Source organism: Macaca fascicularis, chromosome 10, assembly GCF_037993035.2.
Source record: "Macaca fascicularis isolate 582-1 chromosome 10, T2T-MFA8v1.1".
NCBI lineage: Eukaryota > Metazoa > Chordata > Mammalia > Primates > Cercopithecidae > Macaca > Macaca fascicularis.
Genome location: NC_088384.1, coordinates 25,879,997 through 25,900,707, shown reverse-complemented (window position 1 = coordinate 25,900,707; position 20,711 = coordinate 25,879,997). Strand labels below are relative to the sequence as shown.

The 20,711-nt window shown below is 46.4% G+C and overlaps 1 protein-coding gene across 5 annotated transcripts in view; it reads left to right on the top strand.

Annotated features, from left to right (window-relative positions):
* Window positions 1–20,711, top strand: part of MYO18B (myosin XVIIIB) — a 300,194-nt gene that overhangs the window by 64,534 nt on the left and 214,949 nt on the right. For all 5 annotated transcript variants that reach the window (XM_065522341.1, XM_074004130.1, XM_065522339.1 and 2 more), the window contains one exon: window positions 19,025–19,198. In XM_065522341.1, coding sequence (XP_065378413.1) covers window positions 19,025–19,198 — 174 coding nt within the window. The remainder of the gene's footprint in view (window positions 1–19,024; window positions 19,199–20,711) is intronic.

The following is a 20,711-nucleotide window of genomic DNA, read 5'->3' as shown; positions in this document are numbered from 1 at the left end:
CCTCTCCTGCCTCAGTTTGCACCCATGATGCTGTGGCTCAGCTGCAGAACATGTTTCCAGTTTTACTCTCTTGCTCTTCCCTGCAAGAGCTATGGTATGGCGGTCTTGTCCTCTCCTGCTCACCCTACTTCCCTTTGCCAACGCCTCAGCTCTTGATTCGAAAGTCACTGCCCCCACAAGCCTTCCCTGGCCCTGAACAAAGTCTGGTTTTCCTGCTCTATATGCTCCAGGCATTCCCTGGCCTCCTTTATTTATTTTTCATATGGGACGATTGATTATTGGATTAATGTCTGTCTCCCATGCTGGGCTGTAGCTCTGTGGGTACAGAGGTCTTGTCTGATTCTGCTCGTCGTTGCATCCCCACGGACTAGCACAGGGCCCGGCACATAGTATGTGCTCAATAAGTATTTATTGAGCCATGTGTCTTCTTGGCAACTCTCAAAGGAGGGAGAGGTCACCCTAGAATTGAGGTGAGATGAGGATGTGAAGGGGTTGTGCACTTAATCACGTTGGCAGTTGAAGGAGAGGGTCCAGGCAGGAGAACAGACAGACAAGAGCACTGAATGACAACCACTCTTGCTCTGACTCTAGGACGCCTCCCATCACAGGACAGGTGGCTCCTGCGCTTAGTCAGTTTATTACAGATTTACCTCGAGAGGCTGGGCACAGCTGACCTTTGGATCTTAAAAGCCTGCTTCCATGGTGGCAATGGGACTGCATCCCTCCCTCTGTCTACATAGTATCCACACCTCTTTTCTGTCTCTCTGGCTTGCCATCACTGATGGGTTCCTGGGGAAGGCAGCGGGAGGGGGCTCTGAGGGCCAGCACCACATGGCAGGCAGAAAACACATGGTGATTTGACGTAGTGGTTGATTTGCTGCTCACCAAAGCTCATGGCTCAAGCCATCACTCCAGGTCCATTAGACAACAATTCTTCCAAGCTCATGCTTCTCTCCTTTGGCAAAAAGTGGCCTGTGGAACAATTAGCTGGTGCTTGTGTATTTCGAATGGCAGTCAATGGATGCTTTCTGGAGCTAAACTTGGTAAAGAGAGAGTAGGGAGGAGAGGAGAGCTGGCGTCCCAGAATTGAACTGAGCAGCATTCAAGTCCAGGCTCCCTGATCTTCTGGCAGTGTGATTCACCCTGTGTCAGAGACTTTTCATCTCATTGGACCTCAGTTTTCTTGTCTGTAAAATGATAATAATGTCACCTACCTTCTACAATCATTGTACAGTCAGATAATAAATGTTTAATACTTGGCATATAGAAGTATTCAGTAAGCAGTAACTCTCTTTTCTTTGCAAAGCATTTTGGTTGTCAGTTCTTTCTGTTGGCATTAAAGCCTGCCTCTGAGATGGGCTTGGTGAGGGTTGTTAAACCCATTGGGTGAGTGAAGAACTTGCACCTCTCAGAGGTGTGGCTCCTCACCTAAAGGCATGAAATGAAACTTCTGTGCTAGACAACAGCAGGTTCAGAACCAGAATCCAGTTCTAGACTCTCAGCTCAGTGCTCTTTCTGCAGTTTAGCAGAAGGCCCGAGAGGCCAAGGGCAGTGTAGGGCAGTGATTAGAGCACAGTCTAGAGTGACACAGATCTGGACTCAGATTGAAGTAAGAATTCCAGCACTGGCTGGCTTTGTGGCTGTTCCGTTACAGTGCTGCCGAAGGAATCGGCCCCAAAGCCCATGGCTTAAACAATCACTTTATTATTTCCCAAGGCTTCTGTGTATCTGCACTTTGGAAGGGCTCAGCTGGGAGGTTTTGGCTTGGGGTCTCCTATGTGGCTGCAGTCAACTGGTGGCTGATGAAGCATAGGAAGGCTGGAGTAGCCCATTTCTCAGGCTTCATGTGGTCTCAGGTCTCTCCTTGTGGGCTGGTTGGGCTTCCTTATGGCATGGTGGCTTCAGGACTCCAAATGCAAGTTTCCAGGAAGCAAGATGGAAGGTGCATCACCTTTTCTGAGCTGCAACACTTCTGCCATGTTCTATTGGTAAAAATCATGTCACAGTTTCAAGGATGAGCAAAACCAAATTCCACCCCTAGGTGAGGGAGCAGTGAGATTCTAGGGCGTATAGGATGGGAGCTATTGGTGTGGCCATATCTTGCCATAGTGACCTTGAGCAAGTAACTTAAGCTTTCTGAGGCTTAGTTTTCTGAGTCTCACAGGTCTGTTTTGCAGATGAACTGAGATGCTGTTTGCCAAGGGCTTTGGGGTACAGTGCCGGGCATATAAGTAAGAGTTAGGTTTTAAAAATCACAGTGTTGCAAATTTTCCATAGCCAATGCATCCCGGCTCCCTACTGAGGTGGAGATAGAATGGCTCCTGAGACTTTCACTCTCTGTTTTATTACCAGTGCCCCCGAACATTCTGTGAGACCCCCAAAAGACCTTCTTCCTAGAGAATAGTAAATCAAGGATGAACTATATGTCCTCTTTGCAGCAAGATATGATTTCTCTGTCTTGGGGCCTCTTTTTTTTTTTTTTTGTTTTGTATGAGATTAAAATCAGACACAATCCTCTTCCCAGCAGTGACCTCTATTAAAATCCTTTCCACATTTTCCCTGTTCTCCACGTCAGCCCCAGGGCTGGGGATCACTTTGCATAAATTCTCACTTTTAATTCTCACAGCAACCCTGACAGGTAGGGAAAGAATCACCATTTTGTGGCCCAGGATGCTGAGTCTCAGGATCTTGCAGTCTTTGTCAAAGTCAAACAAGGTCTGGTTTTCCAGCCAGCGTGTGATGGGGCCAAGCTCAGAACTCAGTACCTGTCTGCCTCCAAAGTTCTTGCTCTTCTCCACTACCAGGCCACCCAGCTGGCTGAGCTGGTGGGTACATTCTGGGTGCTAGGATCTCCACCCTCTCTCCTGAGAGTGCCTTCTCAGCTCCATCTAATCCTCCATCCAGTCCTCAATTTGGAAGGTTGTCTCTGTAAGCAGAATCGAGGAGAGCTCAGACTTGGGGCTAAAGGCATGGGTTTTGGGACCAGGCTGACCAGTGTTCAGTCCTTTTCTCCTGCATGGTCCAGGTGACTCCTTTGACCTCTGAGACTCAATGTCCTCATCTGTAAAGTGGGGATAATCAGAGTGCCTGCCACCTAAGGTTCTTGTGAGGCTGACATTATTGAACTTGAGTATTTAAAGCTCTGTCTTTGCTATCATTGGCATTATTGTTATTAATGAAAAATCGGTCCAGGACCCAGGAGAGTTTTCCTCAGCAACGTTTAGGAGAGGCTGACCTGGGTTGTTTTTTTTTTGTTTTTTTTTTGTGTGTTTTTTTTTTGAGACAAAATCTTGCTCTGTCACCCAGGCTGGAGTTCAGTGGTGTGATCTTGGCTTACTGCAACCTCTGCCTCCCAGGTTCAAGCAATTCTCTGCCTCAGCCTCCCGAGTACCTGGGATTACAGGCGCCCGCCACCACACCCAGCTAATTTTTGTATTTTTAGTAGAGATGGGGTTTCACCATGTTGGCCAGTCTGGTCTTGAACTCCTGATCTCATGATCCACCTACCTCAGTCCCCCAAAGTGCTGGGATTACAGGCGTGAGCCACCGCGCCCAGCCTGGGCTGGTCTTTAACCTTCTCCTATCCCTGTGGTCCTGTAGCTGTAAGAGTTGAAGTGCGTCTCCCTGGAGAGTCAGACTATTGGTCACCCTGCCTCCTGTCCCTCACCACTTGACAGAAATGACAGTAATGTTCGGAACTCGAAATGGCAACAAGGATGAGTGATGCTTGTCTTGATGGGGGCTTTGCTTGGTTTTCTTTTTCTCTGAAGGCTGATGGGTTATTTAATTTATTTGTCTCTCACTAAATTTGCCAGTCTACTTGCTGCTGACCCATTGCTTAATATATGACACAGTCAGAACCATACATAACCCAGCACGGGGTCCCATAATGGGGTGATGAAGGGAGGCTACTATCTAGCCGGCACCTCACTCCCTGCCTGCCACCATCATAAAGAGATCAGTCCGGGAATGGATGGGGCTGTAACTTGGGGAGTCAGGAGGTGCTCGTGGGAAGGAGAGACAATATCCATAATGACAAGGGCCCAGTCCCCCACAGAGCTGTGATACCCTGGCACCAGTAGCAAGGACGGTCCATCCAGGGATAGGAGGAGGTGGCTGGATGCTCTCCAAGCTGTGGTAAGACCTGAGAGTAGACGGTCAGTGATAGTCACAGAGAGATTGTTAACATAACACAATGACCATATATTCAAGAGCTTTGGGAAGTGTTTTACCAGTCTTACTGTTTTAAATCAATCGTATGAGGAATACATCAATGTTGTCTGTCTATAAAAATTGGAAATAGTAAGGCCGGGCGCGGTGGCTCAAGCCTGTAATCCCAGCACTTTGGGAGGCTGAGACGGGCAGATCACGAGGTCAGGAGATCGAGACCATCCTGGCTAACACGGTGAAACCCCGTCTCTACTAAAAAATACAAAAAAACTAGCCGGGCGAGGTGGTGGGCGCCTGTAGTCCCAGCTACTCGGGAGGCTGAGGCAGGAGAATGGCGTGAACCCGGGAGGCAGAGCTTGCAGTGAGCTGAGATCCGGCCACTGCACTCCAGCCTGGGCGGCAGAGCAAGACTCCGTCTCAAAAAAAAAAAAAAAAAAAAAATTGGAAATAGTCCAGAAGAATAGAAAGTTGAAAAAAAAAAGGTCTTTCCTCACACCCCAAATCCCATTGCTATCAAAGGTGACCGGTGACCACTGTGAACAGTTTGGGGTGTACCCTTCCTTCAGGGCTTTTTTTTTTTTTTTTTTGAGACGGAGTCTCGCTCTGTCACCCAGGCTGGAGTACAGTGGCATGAACTTGGCTCACTGCAAACTCTGCCTCCTGAGTTCACACCATTCTCCTGCCTCAGCCTCCCGAGTAACTGGGACTACAGGTACCCACCACCACGCCCAGCTAATTTTTTTGTATTTTTAGTGGAGATGGGGTTTCACTGTGTTAGCCAGGATGGTCTTGACCTCCTGACCTCATGATCCACCCGCCTTGGCCACCCAAAGTGCTGGGATTACAGGCGTGAGCCACCGTGCCTGGCCTCCTTCAGGCTTTTTTTTTTTTTTTTTTTTAAATTTAAAATAGGCTATAATTTTTTTTTTTTTTTTTTTGAGATGGTGTCTCTCTGTGTCACCTGGGGTGGAATGCAGTGATGTGATCTCGGCTCATTGCAACCTCTGCCTCCCAGTTTCAAGCGATTCTCCTGCCTCAGCCCCCTGAGTAGCTAGGATTACAGGTGTGCACCACCATGGCGGCTAAGTTTTATTTATTTATTTGTAGAAACAGGGTTTTACTATGTTGCTCAGGTTGGTCTCAAATTCCTGGCCTCAAGTGATCCTCCTGCCTCAGTCTCCCAAAGTGCTGGGATTACAGGTGTGACCCACTGTGCTTGGCTGACTTTAATTCTTAAAGCATTTTAGATTTACAGAACAATTGAACAGAAAGTACAAAATTCCTACGTACCCCTTCTCCTTGTCCCCACAGTTCTCCCTATTACCGATATCTTGTGATGAACCAATATTGATACTCTATCAGCAAAGGTCCACAGTCTATACTCTTTCTGTTGTGTTCTTTCATGGATTTTGACAATTATATGTCATGTATCCACTGTTATAGTATCATACAGGATAATTTCACTACCCTAACCAGCTAGTTTTGGTTTTTTTTAAAACTTTTTTTTCTTTTTCTTTTTTGAGACTGAGTCTCACTGTGTTGCCCAGGCTGGAGTGCAGTGGTGTGATCTCAGCTCACTGCAACCTCTGCCTCCTGGGTTCAAGGGATTCTCCTGCCTCAGCCTCCCAAGTAGCTGGGATTACAGGTGCCTGCCACCACATCCAGCTATTTTTTTTTTTTTTGTATTTTTAGTAGAGATGTGGTTTCACCATGTTGGTCAGGCTGGTCTCAAACTCCTGACCTCAGGTAATCCACCCACCACGGTCTCCCAAAATGCTGGGATTACAGGCGTGAGCCACCGTGCCTGGCCTTTTTCTTGAACTTTTGATTTGAAATACTTATACACTCCTAGGAAATTGTAAAAATCACACACAATATTCCATGAAACTTCTCCCAGCAGCCCCCAATGAGGGCATCATGCATAGCTGCGGTACATATCGAAACCAGGACATTGACGTTGGTGAATTACTGTAATCCAAACAGCCTTCATCTTCAGGCCTCAAAACTGAGCATTTAGCTACATCTATGCATTTAACACATATATGTGGATTAAGTGGTTGGTTATTGCTTTTTATGCCAGTGGGTTCACACCATCTTTGTTCTATGCCTTTTGCTTTTTTCACACGTCATATCTCGCCTTGGGCCTCTTTCCACGTTGCTTCATAGGGATATTTCTGATTCTCTTTGTCAACTGCAGGGGACTGTCCAGAATGAATGGGCCTCTGTGTATATGACAGTTCTGTTTATGAGCATTCATGTTGTTTCTTGCTTTTTTGGTATTATAAATAATGACACACTGAACATCCTTGTGTACAGAGAGTTGCGCGCATTTGCCTGGCAGTGGAACTATTAAGTCAAGGGTGTGTCCGATGTTTAACATTTCAGTGAACCCACCCAATTCACCTCCCTGGATCTTCACATGGGCTGGTTGGCTCTCTTAGCCCTCACAAGTCTATGGGGTAAGTACTACGGGGTTATCATTTCCATTTGTGGGTGGAGGAGCTGAGGCTCAGAGAGGTGCAGCCACTAATTCAGGGTCACACAGTCCCAAGTAGCACAAAGCTGGACTATCTGTCTGCCATGCACTACGTCACTGGGAGTCCGAGGAAGGCTTGGCGTTTTTAAAGGGACCTGCTGTTTCCACTTTAAGGATGCTGTGTCTGTCCTCTCCTCCAAGACAGGCCTGTCCTGTCCTTGTATCTCTGGGCTCACATCTATTTCCTTAGGTGAAGCATGCAGGGCTCAGAGGAGCCCGACCAGGTCCCCATATGGTGGCTTCTGATTGCAGCTCATAACTCTGCTTGGCTCTCCTCCAATTCTAAGAGGCTTCTGCCTTCCTTCTCCACCTCCATTCCAGCTGCTTCCACCCCTTAATGAGGTGAGCTTCACCCTGTAACAAGGTGCTCCAAGCCCAGAGTATATTTGCTTTCCCTACGTTTTTCCCGAGGGTGCTGATTAGAGTTGGTGTCTGGGACCCAGCTGGCTGCGACAGCTTTGTTCAGTTCTACAAGCTCTGAAAGGGCGTGAAGAGTTGTGGAGTCAGGAGAAGCGGGACAACTGCAGGGCTGGGCCTGGGCTTCTCTGTGCAGAGGGCCTTGGACAAGCAAGCTCAGTCTCCCAAGGCCTCAACTTGCCAGGGCTCCGCCAGTTCCCATAGAGATCTCTCTGCATGGCTGAAAAAGCAAGGCGTCACTCGCACACTTGGCCCTCAGAGCATCCCCGATGGGTGGAGAGTCCAAGGGCTGGAAAGGGTCTTGGACTGCAGCAGCCTAAGCCCCTCTTTGAACAGGGCAGGGAGCAAGGCTCAGAGAAGGGAAGAGACTTTCTCAGGGTCACCCAGCGAGGCTACAGGGGCCTAGGATCATGGTCTCCTGACTCCTGAGTGAGTGCTCTGTTGATCCTGTATGGCTTCCTCCCTCCTTCCCTCCTTTCTCCTCTCTCTCTTCCTTCTCTCCTTTCCTTCCCGCCTCTCTTCATCCTTCTCTTCCCTCCTCCTTTGCTTCTTTCTCATCTCCTTCTCTCTTTTCCCTTCCCTTCCCTCCCCTCTTTCCTCTTCTATCCTCCTCTTTCCTTCACTTCCTCCTTCCCTCTCCCTTCTTTTTTTATTTTTTGAGACGGAGTTTTGCTCTTGTTGCCCAGGCTGGAGGGCAATGGCGTGATCTCGGCTCACCACAACCTCCGCCTCCCGGGTTCAAGCGATTCTCCTGCCTCAGCCTCCTGCGTAGCTGGGATTACAGGCATGTGCCACCACGCCTGACTAATTTTGTATTTTCAGTAGAGACGGGGTTTCTCCATGTTGGTCAGGCTGGTCTCGAACTCCTGACCTCAGGTGATCCACCTGCCTTGGCCTCCCAAAGTGCTGAGATTACAGGCCTGAGCCACCGCGCCCGGCCCCTCTCCCTTCTTTTCTTCTCCTCTGTGCCTATTGGATGATAAACCCTCACCTTCCAAGATGAAATTTCTGTCAAATTAAGAAAGATGGACCCAGGCCATCTTGGATGGTAGATGATGCTGGGGGAAGAATTCTGGGCAGGAGACAACCAAAGTTGAGAGTGGTCAGTTCCACTCAAGAGTTTCTAGAGGCAGAGACCCTTGAACCAAATCTTGAAAACAGAATAAATTAGGGAGGGTGCTCTAGGCAGAGGAACCTGAATGGCAAAGATGCAGTGGCTTGATTCAGCATGGAGCAGGTTCAGGGTCCTCCTTCTGAGTGCCAGGCCTAGTGCCTCTGTCTTCCTAATCATAAAGCATCAACCTAAGGGACCCTGCACTGGTGCTGTGAACCTAAGGGCTCTAATGGAGACAGGATTGCCGTGTGGCCTAGCATCCTGGAGATTTCATCGATCTGTCCTTGGACAGGCCTGTCACCTCCTCTGCCCCATCCTGCCCAAATGCCTTCCTGCGGCTGCAGGCCCTGCATCCTCTGCCCTGCCCCAGCTAGTGGCTTGGCTCTCAACCTGACAGCTACTGCAGCCAGGTCTATTCTGGGCCGCAGGCAAGGATTTATGCTGCATTCTCTGAGCATGTAGAATTTATTCATAAAGCTGGAATGGCTGCTTGGGATGTAAACAATTAAATATTTTTAAAAAATACTTGCTGAGAAGTGGCGATGCTGGAAGACAGAGCTCACTGGCAGTCCCACATCTTGGGAAGGTGGGGTGAGGAGGCTAGGACACCTAGGGGATCCCAGTTTCAGACTGGTTGTGCTACTCACTTGTTGGGTAGCTCTGTAAAAGTTTCTACCATTCTTCTGGGCCTCTGTCTCTCCTAAATAATAACAGCAGCTCACATTTAATCAGTGCTTACTATGCGCCCAGGCACTGTTCTTTTTTTTTTTTTTTGAGACAGAGTTTCACTTTTGTTGCCCAGGCTGAAGTGCAATGGCACGATTTCGGCCCTCTGCAACCTCTGCCTCCCAGGTACAAGTGATTCTCATGCCTCAGCCTCCCAAGTAGCTTGGATCCAGACACTATTCTAAGAGCTTTGGCTACTTCAACAATCTCATGGAGTAGATGCTATTATTTTATTTTATTTATTTATTTTTTTGTTTTTGAGACGGAGTCTTGCTCTGTCACCCAGGCTGGGGTGCAGTGGCTGGATCTCAGCTCACTGCAAGCTCCACCTCCCGGGTTTACGCCATTCTCCTGCCTCAGCCTCCCGAGTAGCTGGGACTACAGGCGCCCGCCACCTCGCCTGGCTCGTTTTTTGTATTTTTTAGTATTATCTTATTTTACAGATGAAGAAACTGAGGCTCAGTGGGGAGAAAGAACTTGCCGAATGGGGTGGACTAGGTGCTCTCCAGGTTCCCTTTTTACCTTGATTACCAAATACCCTATTCGCCCCTTTTTGGAGGGCAGATAGTGATGGCTCAGTGAGAACTCCAATATGTATGAGTTCTGGACTCGTTATTCAGAGACAAAGCATAGCAATGCTAGCAATAACAATGACAATGGCAATGATGATGGAATGAATTGTTAATATTTACTAAGAATTCATCTTCTGCTAGACATGATTTAATTGCTTTGCATGGATTATTCCATTTAATCCTCATAACTCTATGTGGTAGATTATACCCATTTTATGGATGAGTAAGGGAAGGCTTAGAGAAGCAAAGTAAGTTACCTAAGGTCATGGACATAGGGAAAGAAAGAGCCCAATTTGGGACCAAGAGGTTCTGTCTTTAAATCCCACACCCTTGTTCTTTACGTCACACTGAATTGCAGGGTTCATGGCCATACCAATAAATGGAATTGGTAATCATGCCTTTTTGTATGGTTGTTGCATTGATGAGATTACATGCTTAGCATAGGTTCAGATGCATGGTGAGTACTCAGAAAATGCCAACTACTCTTGGGCTTCCCTCGGACCCAGGAAACAGCTTTAAAGGGGACAGTCTGATAGGCTGAATGGCCCCCACTCAGCCTGCCTTAGCGAGGGGCATGCGAATGTGGAAAGAGCATTACAGGGGACCATCTAGGTCTGGCCTTGGTCCTGGGCTCTACCTTGCTAGCTGAGTGACCTCAGGCAAGTCGCGCATAGGTTTGCAGCTGGTCCACTCTTTAGCCTTTGCCCCTGCAGGTGCCCCATGTGACATCTTCCAGCCAAGGTCTCCCTGACGACTCTGCTCCCCAGCTTGGATCACCTGCTCTGGGACACACTCATAGGTAGCTTGACACATTCAATGTCTTATTTCATTCTTAAAACAAGCAGATGGGAGAAGAGCTACTCCATTTTACAGATAAGGCAACTGAAGCTCAGAGGCTAATGTCTCCACTTAAGATCTTGCAGCTAGGTTGAAATTATCTTTGGAAAACCAGCTTCCAGTTTTTTCCACAATTCCCACCACCTCAAAGATGTCTCATCCATCTTTCTCCTCCAGCTTCTTGATCAAATTAGTTTGAAAGACCCCCCCACAGGCTCCCTTCCTCTTGTAAATTCCCCATGCACGTTGGCATATTCAAGGTTCTGACAAGTCCTGCAAGAAGGAAACCTGTTTTACTGAGTTTAGTTTGATGTTGCTCCAACTGATTTGCTCATAAAGCCTTCTTTTCCCCCAAACACCTGCTTGTAGTCCCCAGAACATTGGGAGTGGTCTGTGCTGTGTTCTCAGTTGTTAAGGTACAGGCAATGATTCATGTTGGATTGTGCGTAACTCAGCATCAATTTATAGACGGCACATTGGCCAGGCCTTTGGACAACTTTCTCCAAACCCAGTCAGGTGGAACAATATGTCCAGGTTTGTGGGGCTGCGTGGCACCTGGGGGCAGCAGGACCTGGAAGGAGCCCTAAGAAACAGGAATGGATTTGAAGTTCTAGCCTCTAAGAATGAGAAGGTTACATTTTCCATGTTCTCAAAAATAGAACTTTTCTGGATGTCCCTGGGCAGAAAGCCACAGCTACCTGAATTGGATTTTCTCCCGGGGTTTCTCTTTCTGACCCATTTGTCATTTTTAAGGGTGGAAATCTCCGAGTGGGATCATAATAGAGTTGACATGTACGGAGCAGGTTGTGTGTTATGCGTCCTGCCTGTATAACCTCATTCATTCTTCCTTTTTATTATCATTATACTTTAAGTTCTAGGGTACATGTGCACAATGTGCGGGTTTATTACATAGGTCTACATGTGCCATGTTGGTTTGCTGCACCCATCATCAACTTGTCATTTACATTAGGTATTTCTCCTACTGCTATCCCTTCCCCAGCCCCCACCCCCTGACAGGTCCCAGTGTGTGGTGTTCCCCACCCTGTGTCCCTGTATTCTCCTTGTTCGTCTCCCACCTATGAGTAAGGGCATGTGGTGTTTGTTTTTCTGTCCTTGTGACAGTTTGCTTAGAATGATATAACCTCATTCGTTCTTCACAAGCACTCCATGGAGTAAATTCTGTGTCATTCCCATTTCACAGAGGAGGAGACTGAGGCTCAAAGTGTTGACACGACTTTGCCAACATCACGCGGCTGTAAGCAATGGAGGTGGGATTTGAATTCAGGCATTCTGTCTCTAGAACATTGCCTTTTCCTGTAGCAGCTACAGCCTTTTCGACTTATCTCTTCTCTACAGGTGGCCTCCTTCCTCACAGGCCTCCGAATTGTAAACCTCTGTGTGAGGAAAAGTGAACCAGATGCAGCAAGATTATAAATAAGTCACATAATGTTGAGTAATTCAGCAACAGCACAGCTATTGTTGGAAGGAGAAATAACTTGGTTATTAATAAAAGCAGGAGGCCACAGTAATTGATAGCAATTGAACTCATGGTGTGTGGGGGAAAACAGCTATGTTATTTCTCTCTCTCTCTTGTTTTCTATTGACATAAAGGGAAAAACCTGCCTTTGCAGGTGGATTTGAGCAACTCAGGAACTGCAGTTTCATTACTTTCCCTTGTTCCTTTTCCTCCCTTCCTCCCTCTTCCTTCCTTCCTTCCTCTTTCTCTCTCTCTTTCTTTTCCTTCCTTCCTTCCTCCCTTCCTTCCTCTCTCTCTCTCTTTCTTTCTTTCTTTCTTTCTTTCTTTCTTTCTTTCTTTCTTTCTTTCTTTCTTTCTTTCTTTCTTTCTTTCTTTCTTTCTTTCTTTCTTTCTTTCTTTCTCTTTGTTTCCTTCTTTCTTTTCTTTCTCTCTCTCTCCACTTCCTTCCTTCCTCTTTCTTTTTCTTCTTTCTTTTTTCTTTCTCTCTTTCTCTCTCTCTCCATCCTTCCTTCCTCTCTTTCTCTCTCTCTCCTTCCTCCCTCCCTCCTTCTCTTTCTTTCTTTCTCTCTCTCTCCTTCCTTCCTTCCTTCCATCCTCTTTCTCTCTCTCTCTCTCCTTCCTTCCTTCCTCCCTCCCTTCCTCTCTCTTTCTCTCTTTCTCTTCTTTCTTTCTTTTTCTTTCTTTCTTTTTTCTTTCTCTCTCTCTCCTTCCTTCCTTCCTTCCTTCCTTCCTTCCTTCCTTCCTTCCTTCCTTCCTTCCTTCTTTCCTTCCTTCCTTCTTTCCTCTTTCTCTCTCTCTCCTTCCTCCCCCCTTCTCTTTCTTTCTATCCTTCTTTCCTTCTTTCTTTTTTCTCTCATTTCTCTTTTGTTTGTTCTCTCAGTTCAAATCCCAGCCTGCCTCTTACCGAAGGAGTGACCTGACAGATGGCTCAGGTGAGGCAGTTTGCCCAGGGTCAACTGGTTAGGTCAGCACTCTTTCAGCTAAATCACTATTTCCAAAACCACTGTCTCATGCATCATTAGATCTGCAAGAGATTCTGTAAAAGCATTCTGAGGCCAACTAAATCTGAACAGAATTTTCCCTTCTTACAGATTCATAAGATATACTTTAAAGGCTCTGAGAAGTCCTGCAGTTAAGAAACCGATTTAACCAAGCATTGACTAAATTGATGTGATACATTATTCATTTTTTCCCAGTGATACTGATGACCATTCCATAGAACAGCTGCTACGAGGTGCACCTTTGGGGAACTCTGATCCCCACCTGTGTGGCCGGCTGCTCTGCCCTGCTTCACACCCATTCTGCCACTGAGAGAATTACTGACTCAGCCCCGCCCTTGCTGGCATATTGGCTGGAGGCTGGCTTCATCTCAGACATGCAAATGGTTCCTAGGAAATAGAAGAGACAGAGAAAGAGCAGCGTGCCAGGCTGTTGTCTTCTTTTTAGAGAGCCTTCCCTTGGCCTCCATAATAAGGGAAGATCCAACCAAACCTTGCTAACATGGTCATGCTAGGTCCCTGCAGCCTCAGGGGCTCTCTTAGACGTAACACCTTAGCAGGAGTGCAGATGCTGAGTTAAGTGTTCAAGGGCAAAGGGTTCATGCAGGAGGTGAATCCAGGAAGGACTGGGAGGGCAGTGAGGAAGGGAAATGGGGCAGGAAGGCAGGAACTGTGGGCCCACCTGCCATGGGGACCTGTTTCTCCCTAGCAACTGGAAAAATGGCTGACAACCAAAAGCACACACCAGAAATGATCTCAAAAAGGCTGTGCATCTGGCTTTGTGCAAAAAAGTAGGAACAGCAGAAACAGGAATTGGACCCAGATCCGATTTGGGCCAACACCCATATTATTGCCCAGTTCCTTTTCTTCATGCCACAGGTGCCAACTCAGGGTTCTTGACCTCCCCTGGGAAGACAGTTTGGTCACCACCCATGTCTAAGCAGAGATAGAAGAATCCATGGGATTGGATTTTGTGCACCGGCCAGCCTTTGGGGAGCTGATAGTAGAAGATGCTTTTCCTGGCAAAGCTCCCTGTGTGCCCACCTGGATTGCACCAGCAGCACGCATCTCAGCTGCACCTGCAAATATCCCCCCTAGGCGAGGCAGGATTTAGAGAGTCCAGCCAGCATCCATTAACCACTCTTCTTTTCAGAAATATCAATTGCCAATTTCCTTTATGACTTCTTCCAGCTCATCGAGGCCAGAAAGGTCACTACAATTGCAAGTGTCGAGAGAGCAGGCGTGGAGTAGAGCAAGAGGGGACAGGACCTCACCTACCTAGAGAGACATCTCCTATTTAGTTCACTCTCAATCCCCAGCACAGGAAGAAGAAAGTCTCATTCAGTGATAATAGCCTTTAACACCTCTCTCTAATATTTGCTAATCTCCCTTCTTAACAAAGAGAGGGCAGAATTCAGGCTCACAGGTAACCGTATTTAATTAGAATCTAATGACATTATTGTGCTTATGTAATATTTGTTTCTACTTTCTATTTATGGCAGGTGATAATGAATTCTCATTTAACATAGTGTGATAATATTTCTGTTTACAATTTATTTAAGTGAAAATGAAAAGTGAGTCCATTTAAAAGTAGAGTCACAAAGATATGGCAAAAAAGATGATATCTGAAGGACTGATTTTGGTGAAAATGTAGTTCTTCCACTTAGTATCAGCCTGTTTTCTGGTGACTTCTCTCAGTTAGATTTTTAATCTATAAAATGAGATTAATAATAGAGCTTTTTAGGACTCTTGTGAAGATTTAATAATAACAATAATAATAATAATAAATAACTACAACTAACAAGTACTGAGCTTTTTCCATGTGTCACTCCTGGAACAATAACACGGGCTTTTTAACAGTAAAAGTCATGAGCTGAACAAAGACGCAATGTTGAATGAAATCAGGTAAGTGAATGAGAACTGTTATCATCACCATCACCATCATCATCACCACCATACCATCATTGTCACCATCAACACTGTCATATCGCCACCATCATCACCACGACACCATCATCATCACCATCAACACTGTCATATCGCCACCACCATCATCACCACCACCAGCACCATCACCATCATATCACCACCACCATCATCACCATCACCATCACTATCATCATCATCATCACCATCACCATCATCATCATCACTATCATCACCATCATCACTATCACCACCATCATCATTACCATCATCACCATAACCATCACCACCATCATATCACTACCACCGTCATCACCATCACCATCATCACTATCACCACCATCATCACCATCACCATCATCATCACTATCATCATCATCACCATCATCATCACCATCATCACCATCATCATCACTATCATCATCACCATCATCATCACCATCATCACCATCATCATCACCATCATCACCATCATCATCATCACCATCATCACCATATCATCACCATCATCATCACACCATCATCATCACCCTCATCATCACCATCATCATCACCACCATCATATCACTACCACCGTCATCACCATCACCATCATCACTATCACCACCATCATCACCATCAACATCATCATCACTATCATCATCACCATCATCATCACCATCATCACCATCATCATCACCATCATCACCATCATCATCATCACCATCATCACCATATCATCACCATCATCATCACACCATCATCATCACCCTCATCATCACCCTCATCATTACCATCACCATCACCATCACCACCACCATCACCACCACCATCACCATCATCATCACTGTCATCACAATCATCATCACCATCATCATCACCATCAGCATCATCACCATCAGCATCATCATCACCATATCATCACCATCATCATCACCACCATCACCATCGTCATCACACCATCATCATCACCCTCATCATCACCCTCATCACCATCACCATCATCATCACCATCATCATCATCTTCTCCATCATTTTTGAAAGTGACAGGATTTTTTTAAATTAGCCATATTACCTCTCTGAGTCTCAGTTTCATCATCTGTAAAATGACATAGTCTATAAAATGGGGATAATACAGTAATGCTCTTGTGACCAGTGCAGAGTAATTGGCACGTAGGAGGATGTAATACCCTTGGTGACTGGGGCCAGACCTCCTCCTTGGGTAGGGTCAAAGTCCTAGATAAAGTCCTTTTCCAAATTTCTAATTTTGCCATAAGCCAGACTGGCTCATCAGGCTGTCTGCTTGAAGAATTGGGCCCTCATAATCTCTTTCTGATTGATTGAAAAATCTCTGTTGGCGGCTGTGATTCTTATTTCAAAGAAGGAAACACATTTATAGGAAAATAAGAGATGAAAGAAATTTTTTTTAGTTTTTTCTAAGTTGACATATAGTAAGTATACATATTTATGGGGTCCATAGTGGTGTTTCTAAACATATATAGTTATCAGATCAGGGTAATTAGTGTATCCATCATCTTGAACAATTATCAGTTCTTTGTGTTAGGAACATTCAATATCCTCCTTCTAACTATTGGAATCTATATAATATATTATGGTTAACTACAGTCATCCTGCAATGCTATGAAACACTAGAATGTATTTCTCCTGTCTAGCTGTGATTTTGTGTTCTTTAACAACTCTGTCCCTATCCACCCACTTACCCCCAAACAAACCCTTCCAGCCTCTAGTATGCTCTATTCTACTTTATACTTTTATGAAATAAACCTTTGTTTATCTTCCACATATGAATAAAGAACATGTGATATTTGTCTTTCTGTGCCTGGCTTATTTCACTTAACGTCCTCCAGTTCCGTCCATGCTGCCATGAATGACAAGACTTCATGCTCTTTTATGTCTGAATAGTATTCCATTGTGTATATATACCACATTTTCTTTACCCATTTGTCTGTTACTGGACACCTAGGTTGATTCCCTCTCCTGGCTATGGTGAATAATGCTACAGTAAACCTGGGGTACAGATGTCTCTTAGGTGTACTGATTTCCTTGGGATAAATGTTCAGTAGTGGGTTTGCTGGATCGTACGGTAGTTCTATCTATAGTTTTTTGAGGAAAGTTCATACCGCTCTCCGTAGTGACTGCACTAGTTTACATTCCCACTAACAGTGTCTAATAGTTCCTTTTTTTTCTTTTTTCATCCTTGCCAGCACTTTTGTATTTTGTCACCCCATCCTACTGGAGTGAGATGATACCTCGTTGTGGTTTTGATTTGCATTGATTTGCATTTCCCTGATGATTAGTAATGTTGAACATTTTTTCATGTATTTGTTGGTGAAAATGTTTTAAGGATGGCACTATTATTTGTTTCAAGAAGTCATTTATTAGCCGGGCGCGGTGGCTCATGCCTGTAATCCCAGCACTTTGGGAGGCCGAGGCGAGCAGATCATGAGGTCAGGAGATGCCATCCTGGCTAACACAGTGAGATCCCGTCTCTACTAAAAATGCGAAAACAAAATTAGCTGGGTGTGGTGGTGGGCGCCTGTAGTGGTGGGCACCTATAGTCCCAGCTACTCGGGAGGCCGAGGCAGGAGAATGGCGTGAACCCGGGAGGCAGAGCTTGCAGTGAGCTGAGATTGCGCCACTGCACTCCAGCCTGGGCGACAGAGCGAGACTTCATCTCAAAAAAAAAAAAAAAAAAAGTCATTTATTTTTATTTTTATATGGATTAAAAAATTAGTGCTCAACCATGGTAAAAAAAAAAATTGGAAAATATAAAATCCCCTTACCTAGCAGTGATGGTTAATATTTAGCTATATTTCCCTTTTATTACTTTTTACAGCAGTTTAGAATGATTCACACAGTTGGCATCATACTATGACATCATTTTCTAATCTGCTTTCCACTTAGCATTCAAATGTAAGCATTGTCCATGGTATGCAGGGTCTTCGTTGCTAATTTTAAATGGCCTTATAATAGTCCAGAGAGTGGCTCTCCATTGATTCTTTAATCCTGGCTGCTTCCGCTCCCCACCCCGTTACATTCCAGCCACACTGGTTTGCTTGGCATTCCTTTAACACACCATGTTCATTTCTGCCCCAGGACCTTTGCGCTGCCTCCTCCTTCAAACTCTGAAACACTTTCCTGGTTCTTTATGTAGTAGCTCCTTCTCACCCTTCATAGCTCAGTTAATATATCACGACTTCAGATAGAGCCAGCTTTGACCACCATAGATACCAAACGACTCCTTCAGTCTCTCTTGATCTCAGCACCCTGCTTTAGTTTCTGTTTGGCAGAGAGCAGAGGGAACTTTATAATTTTATGGCCGGAAATGATCTTATCTATTTGTTTACTTGTCTACTGTCACACTCCCTCAACGGACTATAAGCTCCATGAGGACAGGCACTTTGTTTGTCTTGCTCATTGATTTCGGTGGCAGACACAGTGCCTGTCACATGGAGGGAGCTCAGTCAACATGTACAGAGTAAGCAGATGGCTGGTTAGATGGTTGGATGTGTGATTAGATGAGGAGTTGAAAGATAGGTAGGCGGCTTGCAGGGGATAGTGCATGCCTGGATGGATAGGTAAATAGATACGTGGGTGGGTGAATCAATCATACTTTTACTAACCATTCCCCAATTTCACATTTAGAGTGCTTCCCCATGATATTTTTAATTGCTTTGAAAAAGTAAGCAATACAGGCCGGGCGCGGTGGCTCACGCCTGTAATCCCAGCACTTTGGGAGGTCGGGACGGGCGGATCACGAGGTCAGGAGACCGAGACCATCCTGGTTAGCGTGGTGAAACCCCGTCTCTACTACAAATCCAAAAAAATTAGCCGGGAGCGGTGGCAGGTGCCTGTAATCCCAGCTACTCGGGAGGCTGAGGCAGGAGAATAGCGTGAACCCGGGAGGCGGAGCTTGCAGTGAGCCAAGATGGCGCCACCGCCTGGGCGAGAGAGCGAGATTCCGGTCTCAGGAAAAAAAAAAAAAAAAAAAAAAAGAAAAGAAAGAAAGAACAAGTAAGTAATGCAAAAATGCAAATGGCGAGGAAGTCTGATAAGCAAGTCTCTTGGGAAAGCTGACTCCTCCAGGGCCATTGCCTAGGGGCCCAGGCCTGGGCGGTTGTCCAAGCTGCCTGCTGAGGGGGCTGGCCTGGAGATTGGGAGGGTGCTGAGATTCTCCAAGGTTCTCTTGGGCATTCATCCACCCCATGCCCAGGGCCTCACTGCCACGCCTCTGTTTTGTCCCCTGTGCAGTGGGCCGGAAGCAGTTCATGAGGTTTGAGTGGGCAAACTATGCAGCCGAGGCCCTCGGCTGCGAGTATGAGGAGCTGAACACGGCCACCTTCAAGCACCACCTTCGACAGATCATCCAGCAAATGACGTTTGGGCCAAGCCAAAGGGGCCTCGAGGACGAGGAAACCAGCTCAGGTACATGGCTGATGCCTCTCTGGGTGAGCTGGGCCCCCCTGGGCCAGCTCCTGGGGATACACCAACATTCTTTAACTTTTTTTTTTTTTTTTTTATCAAAGATTTGTTAAGGGCCTACGCTATGAAGGCCTGTGTTAGGTGCAGGGGAAGCCATCGTGGGTGGAAAGGGACATTGTTTCTACCTGGTCAATGCTAATGCTCAAATAACTACCTCAGTTCAGTGGTCATGAAGGCTGCTGAAACCTGGCAGGGAGATCCGCGCTGTGGGGAGGGGATGCCATGGGCAGGGCCAATGGACCAATGCATTTCCATTGGATTTCATGTTTGCTGAGCACCTGCTAGGTAGGGGAAAGATTAGTCTTTCTGTTTGAGGAATGGAAATAAAGCCCGAATGGCTGGTGCAAGGTGGATGGATGGGAGAAGATGAGGGTGGAGAGCAAGGTGTGGTCAGCTCACTAAGGGTTTATAAACGAAGGTTTTTATTCTCAGACCCTTGGGAAGCCATGGAGTGCCTTCAGCAGGGGGATGGCATGATTTGGCTTTAAGAAGCTCAGCCTGGATGAAGGTTGGGGAGTGAGTGGGAGAAGGGAGACCCACTGGGAACCTATAAAAATCACCAGGTGATAGGTGGTGGTGGGAAGTGCTTGTGGAGATGGGGCAGGTGGGGACAGATTCAGGGTCTGGTTTACAAGCTGAGGTGTTAGCGTGGGCCCTAAGAGAAGGGCAGAGACCAGCAGTGGCTGCTAGGATTTTGGCCTGAGCAGCTGGAAGAACAAGGGCGTTTTGAACTGCAGTGGGGGAAAAGCGGGAGGACTTTGTACTGTACCTGCAAGGATGTGATCTGCCGAGTACCAAGTCTGCAGCCTCTGTGCATCTTTGGGAGCTCTCTAAGAACAGCTGTCCTTGAGACAACAGAGTTTGGGATTAATGAGTAGAAGTGTTGTGAGCTGTGGTTTTGGGACCTGTCTCTTGGAGCTCCTTTGCACCTTTGGCATTGCTTCCACCTTCCAGGGACTTCGGCATAGGGGCTAATGTCACTTGGACCCCATTGGCCCTCTGTGTCTCCTTTCAGGCCTGTGCTCTGGTGTGAGCTGTGGTTTTCTTGAAGATTACCTCTCCTCTTCGACATACACACACATTCACAGAAGCATGCACATATATGCTTGCACACACCACACATATGCACAGCACAAGTTGTGTATGCACACCTGTGCACAGATACACACCACAGAATCACACACATGAGCACACACATGCACAGACACCAGCACACATATACTGCAAGCATGCACACCACACACACATGCACAGATATGCATGGCACGTGTGTGTGTAAACCTGTGCACAGATATATATGACACATGCACGTACCACACAACTACACACACATGCATAGACACAAGCACACATGTGCACACATATGCACAGGCACAAACACCACACACATACTTAAGGACGGGCGCATCACAGGCACAGACACATGCAGTCACCGCTTTGTGAGTCTGAGTTAACC